Genomic DNA, 10,765 nt, shown 5'->3' on the forward strand with positions numbered 1-10,765 from the left:
GACACGAGGAACATATTCGATATCATTTGTGAAACGGATATTCCATTACGATCAACCAACTCCTGATGGCGTCCGTAAAATTAACGAAAGAATGATTTCAACTTCACCATTTGGAAATCTTGTTTTAATTGTGAGCAGCAACACTCTATCAAGGAAATCATGATAGGAAACACACGTCCTCCAAACGTCAAAAATATGTTGTCAATAAAAAAATCAAGCTTCTTGATAATGTCAGTCTCAGAGACTTTTTTGTTGGAATCAGAGTGATTCTTTACAAAGTAAGATTTAAGAGTGAATATTTCTAAAAAGTTTGTCATTCTTTTTAATGAAACAAAGCAATGGCAACTCTTTCCATTTGTCTTTTAGTTTGGAATGGGAAATACTTGTGAAAATTCAAATGTTTAAATACTATTGCAAGATGAAAAAGTCTTAGATTGTATTGCTCTAAAAGATTTTTGGAATTTTTTAGTATATACATCTAATTCACGCCACCTCTAGAATAGGCAGTTTCACAATAACTTTGATAGAAAAATAAAATTTACATTATGTCCAGCAACAAATATTCTATCTGCTTAAAAAAATTCATAAACATCTTATACATATGATATTAAATTTAAACCTTTCTCGAACAGTAACGTCAGAAACGGCGAGGGGAACCATTTTGAGAGTTCCAACAACTCTACATTTAACTTAATGGTTAACCACTTTAGCTACAATTGTTACTGGTGGTACTAACTAGTTACTTTCTTCATGTCAGTTATATGTAAATAAATCAATACTGTCTGAACCCGGATTCCAATACATTAAGAATTAAATCTAAGCAATATTTTATTTCCCATATTGGCAAACCTGTATCAAAGATTCAACTTAAATAACCTGCTTCAAATTCACATAGAAAACCCTACTAAAATAACACCAATATTGAACATATACTACTATTAGACGAAATAGTATAAGATGTTTGTTTTAAATGAGTTTCAAGTTTTCCATTTATTTCGATTAATTCATTTAAAGAAGACGGTCTTTTCGTTTGAACTACAGGGCCATATTTAACAATTTTTATCCACAACCAGCATTAAGGTATTTTGTTATCAAAATGTGTCCGATGACATCGCCTTCAAATCAACATGATCAATAGACTTTAAAAAAGACATATAAGAGTAATATGAAAGTTTTGTCTATATTGATTTGAATACTGCAATAAGTAGAGAAAATCTGAAATTGGTCCAAACGTTTGAAATGTTGAGATGTGCCTACAGAACTATACATTTACATCAAATCTATTAGACGACTTCTAATAGCTGGTATTGCCTTTAAATGACGAATTTTACTAATTTTGTTTTTCATTATTTATAGTATAACTAATCGCCGTATTTGAATATCAAAAATAAGACAACGCGTGACCGAACGACGCATGGATTAAACGAGTGCGCAGCACGAGTTTAATTCATAGCGGCGTTCGGTCACAAGTTGTCTTATTTTTGATATTCAAATACGGCGATTAGTTATTCTTTTTATTACATTGGCAAAATTTGGCTTTTTTTATAAAATTAATGTAGAAAATGTAAGGAACTATATCTTTTTCCTACGCATTGACAATTTGTTTTGATCCGACGTTATCGACGTCTTGACAACGCCTATTGTTGTATGACGTCAGAGAGTGAAATAACCACGTTTATTTCACATGTGAAATTATCGGTTTTTATCTAACTGGGAAATCAATGTAATTCATTGCAACCAATGTAATAATGCCTATTATTTGAAAATTTATAAAAGATAAAGAGATAGTTTGAAATGCAAAATTGATCTTAAGACAAGATCTACAAACAAGCCATCACCTATTCGTTGAGTTTTTTAAAGTCAGTGTATACGTATTGGCATACACATTTATGTAATTCAATCATAAGGGTGTAATTAACCGGATACTGTTATCTTATGAAACTGCAGCTTACAAAATTTGAACATCCACATGAATTGATATTGAACTGAAATGTAAATTTACTCCCAAGTAGTTTTAGCGCTGAAATTGTTAAATCCATCATGTACGGGTGAGGCAACTCTTTATATTTATCTTACAAACGAGATAGGCAAAACATCGGTTTTAAGGCATTATACTGTCGCATAGCAACGAATCCGAAGAAAATTTAAAAATTCATGTTTTTACAACATTTTTCATAAATATTTAAGCTATGTTTGAGCAAGTTAAAATGTGTGAAAAAATTTATAATTCATTTTTAATACATGCTAACTTAAAATTCAATTTTAAAGGCAAAGCTTATTTCGGTGATATGTACATATAATTTTCTTGAAACATAACTTTGTCACATCTGTCATAGGTATAATAAGATTATAAAATATATGTGTCCCCCATTTGTCGACCTCATTTAATCCGTATTCATGTGAATTTTAATTATACCCCTTAGATACAGTTTGGAAACGCATGAAATAGGCGTGTTTATTTATTAAAATGGAAAAGAATGTCAACACTCATTCCTATAAAGCTAAAAAGGATGATAACATATATTTAACCAATGATATGAAATCAAACGGACCTAGAAAAATCCATTTGCACGCGTCCGCTATCTATTTATATATGGTCATATGACTGTCGGCAGTACTCGGGTCTCACTTCGATGGTAAGTCAGATACACACGAAATGCTGATACACATTGCAAATTGTTTATTTTAGGCTTTTTTATAATTGAGATATATACGTTTTAGTCTGTTATAAATAAAATATGAGAATTTGAAATAAATCGGTGAATTACCTTTTAATTAGAAAAAAAAATGGTCTGCAAGAGAATTCGAAGAGCTGCAAATGATTCATATTTTACCGGAAATTGTTACTTGACTCCTTAAATGATTTTTTTTCAATCTTTTTCGTATTTTTTGCAAAAACTAAAGCAGACAGAGAGGAATTGAAAGCTAAAAATAATAACAGCAATACGTGATCAACACATAAAAGGAGACAGATTAACATAAGCACTTGTTGCTTGTTTCTGAATCCTAATTGTGAATGTGTTTATAAAATATACTGGTATTATACATAATAAAATATTGTTTACACAAACACACTAAAATAATTTTGTCTTGAATTATGCTCTAGTCTACAATGTTGGAGAGTTTCCATTGTTGAAGATGCACATATTCCTAGGTGAAAGAAAAACGCCTTTTAAAGCTTCTATGAGTTTTTATATTTCAAAAATAGTTGTCTATTATATTCTACTTGTGGCTTTTAAATTCCTTTTTGTATTTTCTCGTTTTTTTGTCAGCTAATTTCAAAACCTTTTTATTATGTTTTACATTTCAATCATCATTCAGGGACACGGTAGAAAATTTAAGACAAGATCAATATTTACATTTAATAATAATTTTTCATGTTTATAGGACAAATATTTCATTTCCAGGGGGCAGGATAATTTAAAAATGAATATAGGATTTCAAAATAAATATCTTGCCATGAAAACTAATAACTCTCCATGAGACGAAATGAAAATGCATATTCTGCAACGACAATATATAATCTCAACAATTAAGGCAAATGTTCTGAAAATTTTGTTTTTTCTTATATACTTTTAGGGAGGATTTGACAATGAATATCCTGTTCTCAGTGCATAGAAGAGCAAATAATTTTCCGCGCGGCGAAACATAGCATCATTAGTATCAGATGAAAATATATACCAAGTAGTCAATACCGTGATACGATAAAATCCCCCTACCCAAATAATTTAAATGTTTTGTACAATGTCTATTTAAAGGTTTGGTATTACCTTTTAGGAAAACTGACCGTATTTACATTTAGTCTACAAAGTTCACCTTGAGTATAAACACACCTGTGCATTTAGAAAAGTGTTTGAACCATGACTGGGCTTTGTTATACAAAATTTAAATGTTTATGTCATATGTAGTTTTGTAATTTGACTTGTGTTAACGAAGTCAGTAGAATAGAAAACCTCGAAAAGCTGATCTTAAAAACGTGCACCCTCAAAACTGGGAAAAGGTAAGCGATAAACATTTTAAAATACTTTTTACAGAAAATAAGAAATTCTAGCATTAATTTTTTAAATACCGAAAAGCTAATTTCAATTTGAATTGCCTTGTTTGTTATGTAATTTTTTGTTTTAGCTAGTTTTCAGCGAAATTCTCTAAAGGAACGACCATTTAGCGTCAATGGGAGAGAATCATTAATACCATAAAACAAGGACAAGGTGGTCCCGAGTTTCGACCTAAGCGGCACTTAAATTATAATACTGCACTCTAAATTCAGTCACACAAAAAAATACCAAAATCTTAACACAATACAAGATAAGAACAGACAGATACGGTATTGATAATTATGAGAATTACGATTTTTCTTTATTCTACATATCGGTCTTTTGATGTTGTCCCTGAAACCTAAAAGTCTTAAATTACAAATAAGTCTAACCTAAAAGTTAAGACCAAAATATTGTCGGAAAAAAATAGCTAAAAATGTTTGCGTTTCAGAGTAAGAAAGATTCCGGGAAATGCTCAGAATGCCGGATTTTGTGATGTTTTTCAGAGCCCTCGCCGATTTTGTTTTGCCTCGTTTCTAAAAGAGGCGAGTTACGACACTAAAGGGGAGCTTCTCAAACTTCTTTTCTAACTTATCTTGACACCTTCTGCAGGAATGGAAAAAAATGAATCAAAATCAAGAAAAGTTTATAATTTTCTAAAACATAAAATGCATCAAAAAGAAAAATAAATCTGCCATGTTTTTAAACTGTTCCAGGTGTATAGGTGTGTCTGTACTAAGAATAAAAGTTATATTAGACAAAAAGTGACTTTAAATAGCCCGTCTGAGAAATAATATCCTCAATTTGATATAGAATGATTTCAATAACAATATGGACGGTATTTTTAAATATTATCGTTTCGATCACTCAATGTCGACGACAATAACTTTACACAATTTCAGTAAGTCTTGGGCCTTTCAATTGGGGTGTTCTTAATTACTATCTTTACACTTATCCATTCATTAAAAGAATTTTTTGCATAAAAGTTTATATAATTTATTTTGAATAAATGTATATCTCATTAAAAAAAGGTTTCTTTTGAAAGAATGAGTTTAATTACTCAGTAATTAAGAGAAAAATATAGTTTTTCTAGCGCTAACGTATAAAACAGTAACGGGATCTCTCTTCTTTAACTATAAATGAAGCGGGTAATTTCAATGAATTTGGTCTTACTCTACAAATTTGTTATTACATGAGGACGCATATTTGAGACAATTCTGCATACATGTTTATTTTCATAGGATTTTTCCGTACGCGGATGTGGACAATAAACTGCACCTTGTTAAAAAAAATATATAAATTGTAACGTCATGACAAATAGACGGGAAATACGACAAATATTAAAAACATTTAAGAAATATTTGATTAAAGCTATAATTAATTGTAGTTTTAAAATGGGTAGGCATTAATTTCGTGATTATTTTTGCCCGAGTGATAGTGAGGGCTTAAATGACACGAATATAATGACTACCCATGTTAAGACTACAATAAAGTATAGCTTGTATCAATTATTTCGATTCTGATTAGGAAAAATCAATATATAAAACGAAAAACGATATACATCTATGAACCACACTAATAAACGTATTTTACCACTGAATAACAGGCTTCAGACAAAGGACAGGTGCATAGAAATGCAGCGGGTTTAAACTGGTATGTTGGCGCCAAACACTGACCCCTTACCTTGGATAATGGAGTAGCGGCACTATACAAGAACAAACTATGAGAAACAATAAAAAAAAAAGCGACCACTAAATTACAGGCTCCAGACTTTAAACAGCACATAAACAATGTTAAGTAGTTTTATGTCAGCATATTGTGATATGATAAACTAAGCAGCAAAGACATATCCGCCTGTTTAATCTTGTTTATATAATAGTATATCATTTTTAAATTCGTGTTATTTTTCTTCGGTTTTAGTGTAAACCGGTATACAAATGGACTGGAAAGGTTGCTGGGAAAAGGGAACTATGCCCTGGCATATGGAAGATGTACATCCAAAATTTCTATTGCATATAGACAAGATTACGGAAAAGAAGAATAATGCTAAAATATTTTTTCCTTTATGTGGCAAGGCTGTTGAAATGTTTTATCTAGCCAAAGAGGGCCACACTATCGTTGGAGTTGAATACATTGAATTAGGCGTCAAGCAGTTCTTTGATGAAAATAAGCTGCCATATGAAACAAAACATGTACCGGAAATAGATGGCGATCTGTATGAAAACGAAGAAAACAATATAAAGATTTATTGTGGCGATTACTTCAAATTTGGACCAACTTTAGAAACCAATTTCGATGGTGTTTGGGACCGTGGAGGTCTGGAAGCTGTACTTATCGACGAGCGAGGGAAATATACAGACATAATGAAATCTGTCATGAAACGAGGAGCTCCATGTGTTACAGAAGTCCCCGACCGACCGGTAGGAGAGGGACCGCCATTTAATCTTACTGTCGATGAAATAACCCATCTCTACAACTTAAAGACACCACCAGAAAAAGTTGATTACGATCCGGCAAGCGAAATTCTCAAATCGATGAATGTAGATGGAATGTTTTATTATTATTACAAAATAAATTCATGATATGATCATATCGCAGCATTTTTATGTATCTATCTCAATATAATGTGTTTATATATTTTATATATATATAATATACAGATCTAACATTGTTGGGTTGATGTTTAGACGAGTTGTATATACATTATGTACACAGCCATGTATCACCATCATTGATGGCGATCCGATGGATACATCTGTTGTAGAGTTGTCACTGACTCAGACGTACTTATGAATATAATTATTTTCTGTGACTGTATATTACATTAATTTGTAGGATCCTTTACTATAGATAATTTAGCTGATCTGTAACAATAACATCTTCATGCCTTATATATCATGTACTGTAGTACGCCGCTAGATTAAAACTGACGTGGAAAGGTAACACATGCCCACCGAAAGCTCTTTTTTTTGAGAGCCCAGGTGGTCGTGTGGTCTAGCGGGACGACTGCAGTGCAGGCGATTTGGTGTCACGATATCACAGTAGCATGGGTTCGAATCCCGGCGAGGGAAGAACCAAAAATTTGCGAAAGCAAATTTACAGATCTAACATTGTTGGGTTGATGTTTAGACGAGTTGTATATACATTATGTACACAGCCATGTATCACCATCATTGATGGCGATCCGATGGATACATCTGTTGTAGAGTTGTCACTGACTCAGACGTACTTATGAATATAATTATTTTCTGTGACTGTATATTACATTAATTTGTAGGATCCTTTACTATAGATAATTTAGCTGATCTGTAACAATAACATCTTCATGCCTTATATATCATGTACTGTAGTACGCCGCTAGATTAAAACTGACGTGGAAAGGTAACACATGCCCACCGAAAGCTCTTTTTTTTAGAGCCCAGGTGGTCGTGTGGTCTAGCGGGACGGCTGCAGTGCAGGCGATTTGGTGTCACGATATCACAGTAGCATGGGTTCGAATCCCGGCGAGGGAAGAACCAAAAATTTGCGAAAGCAAATTTACAGATCTAACATTGTTGGGTTGATGTTTAGACGAGTTGTATATACATTATGTACACAGCCATGTATCACCATCATTGATGGCGATCCGATGGATACATCTGTTGTAGAGTTGTCACTGACTCAGACGTACTTATGAATATAATTATTTTCTGTGACTGTATATTACATTAATTTGTAGGATCCTTTACTATAGATAATTTAGCTGATCTGTAACAATAACATCTTCATGCCTTATATATCATATACTGTAGTACGCCGCTAGATTAAAACTGACGTGGAAAGGTAACACATGCCCACCGAAAGCTCTTTTTTTGAGAGCCCAGGTGGGCGTGTGGTCTAGCGGGCGGCTGCAGTGCAGGCGATTTGGTGTCACGATATCACAGTAGCATGGGTTCGAATCCCGGCGAGGGAAGAACCAAAAATTTGCGAAAGCAAATTTACAGATCTAACATTGTTGGGTTGATGTTTAGACGAGTTGTATATATATATATATATATAAATAACTTGAACAAATCAAAATGTTGATCATATACATTTTTTCTTCAAATTTCAGACGATGGTACACATGGAGTATTCTAGCTGCAAAATCACTTTATTTGTTAATTCAGTATTTAATATATCAACCCACTTGTTATGCTTCATTATATGGGGAAGTTATTTCGCTCAATCAACTGACCCGTGCAAACCAATAACTGTTTCGTTTTATTTAACATATAGCTGATGTTCTACTTTTCTAGTAAAAACAACAAATGATTGGTGTCAAATGTACCAAATGGTTTGAATCACTTATGTTATAGACAAAAAGTTTGTATTAATGAAACTGAATTTGATTTAAGATATATTATATGTGGAGTACCCCAAGAGATGTATTTAAGCTTTTGATTTTGCCATTTGATTACGGAATTTACGTTTTGTATTTTTTTCAGATTTCGGTATTTTTGCGCGTTTTATTTTTTGCAACTTTTACAGCTTCCTACATAGTTGACTATAAGTTTAACTCCATATGACCCATGTATATCCTGCATTGTACATGTATCACCTATCAACATGCCGATTTTGAACATATGTTTAAAGTCTTTTAGCAAAATACTAATGTTCAGGAGACAATGATCGCTAAAACTAACCCATTGTATTTTTAGAAATCATAAGTAAGTACATGTATACTATGGCAGTCACAAATTCTCAATATTTATTTTTCTTTCAATAAAAGTCTCATTTCTGCAACCTTGTTTTTTAGTTTAAGTAAACAATGACATCAAAAGCACTATTTTTCATGTTACTTTTAAATACGTTCTAAATTAAAGTGGGTGAATTGGTGGTCTGACATCTATACATATTTTACATCTATTGTAGACTTTATCCACACAACTAACTATTATTTAAATGAGGGAACATTTCAAACATTCTTCTTAACTTTTGTTGAACGAAAAATAGGAACCTCAAAATACACAAAAGTTTTGAAACATGCATTTTAAAATTTACTCAGATTAAAATGTGTAGTGTGAATACGACCATATTAGCCAAAAGGTGTTTTGTGAACCTTAAATAGGTAGAGCGAAATTACCTTACATGAATCTTAAAAAAAAGTTTCCTGAAATTGTATGATCTTACAGTATTATTGAGTTTATTCAATTGTCAAATACATATAGCAAACTCAAATTGGTATTCTTTTGTATTTAATTCAAAATCATATGAAACTGGTTGAGCAAACCAGTCCCCGGATGGGTCATTCGCATATTAAATAACCCGTTTAAGAAAAAAATACCCCAAATTGGATATGCATATCAAGGGCAAATTATTATTTATTTTGAATTGTATAAAAAAATTTATTTAAAGTGCATTTGTTTATGTCAGTACAAAAAAGGTTTTGGTTTTTGGAATTTCCGGAAGCTGTATAGATATGGCCCCGCCACAAAATATATATAGATTCTTATGTATCTGTTTTGGTTACCCTTACTGCACTGGTGAGGAATTATATTTAAATTTTAACAACGTTCTACCTTAGCAGAGGATTTGTGCCAATCACCCATTTATAATATAACCTTGTGTATTTTTAAAGTGTCAATAAAATAGGACATTCGTCCTTGAGAGTTTGAACAATTAGTTTGTGTATTATATTGCAAAATTTTAAACCGATATGTCATACCATGATTTCGCTTAACAATAAAGTCACGAATATTTTTAAATATGGTTTTATAATGTTCTACAAGGTAAATATCTATCGTAAGGCGACCAGTATTTTTGGTAAACAGTATAAAGTGTTCAGATCTTATGACGTTGTCCTGTCGATATAAATCAGGAGTTGATATTGCTTTTCAAACAAGGCCAATATGGGGGCAAATACGAGACGTTCACTTCCGGTTTTAATGTTTTACGCCTAAGCTTATATTGCTTAACTTTGGACGTATCATTATAGACTTGGATCTCGCTATATATAATCACCTTGTTCTATAATATGCACATTGATCTAGACAGGCGAACCAGTCTAGTATCATTATACACAAAATACATTTATATGGTATTTATCATTTTTTAAAATATCACAAAAAAAGTTTAAATTTGTAACGTCTTGAAACGGAAATATTTCCCAGCGGCCCTTTTAAGTACGACTTTCGATTATTTTCACTGTATCACTTCCGTTGATCACATGTACCTGAGAACACAGTCGATTTTAGAGCAAGAATAGTTAAACTGTCTGATTTATTCTTCCAGATACATGTACTTTTCATTTGCTTGATGAAACGAATTGTAATAGCAGTATGATTAAGTGACTTGGACGAGAAATCAGAAATTACATCTGACAATGTTGACAAAAAATCCATCGAACTCGTGAATGCAAAAAAACAAAAAGTAAAGGAAGGTAGAGGCATGCACTGCCGGTCCGATCTGAATTTCTGTATCGTCTTCACGGTACGTTTCTAAGTTTAAACGTAGATTAAAAATCATTTAATAAAAGTGTTATGAAGTGGCTGTTTCTGTATTGGCCCTGTCATATATTTTCGACCAGCTGCATTGTCCTCGACTCTTCGAATCTCGGTAAAATACAGCTAACCTCGAGTCTGTAACGGGGCCCATACAGAAACAGCCAGTTAAAACACTATAATATCAGAACAGGAAAAGCCAGCAAATGTCGAAGCACGCACATCGAACCAAACACGAGGAAACGAAAAATAAAACGTCAAAACACGAAA

At 32.4% G+C, this 10,765-nt stretch overlaps 1 protein-coding gene across 1 annotated transcript; it reads left to right on the top strand.

The window, feature by feature from the left end:
• The first annotated feature begins 5,971 nt into the window (after positions 1-5,971).
• LOC139489993 (thiopurine S-methyltransferase-like) lies at positions 5,972-6,616 on the top strand. The gene has a single exon (XM_071276847.1). The coding sequence runs from the start codon at positions 5,972-5,974 to the stop codon at positions 6,614-6,616; it is 645 nt and encodes a 214-aa protein (XP_071132948.1).
• Positions 6,617-10,765: the final 4,149 nt, after the last annotated feature.

The sequence above is a fragment of the Mytilus edulis genome, chromosome 9 (genome assembly GCF_963676685.1).
Source record: "Mytilus edulis chromosome 9, xbMytEdul2.2, whole genome shotgun sequence".
In the NCBI taxonomy this organism is placed as follows: Eukaryota; Metazoa; Mollusca; class Bivalvia; order Mytilida; family Mytilidae; genus Mytilus; species Mytilus edulis.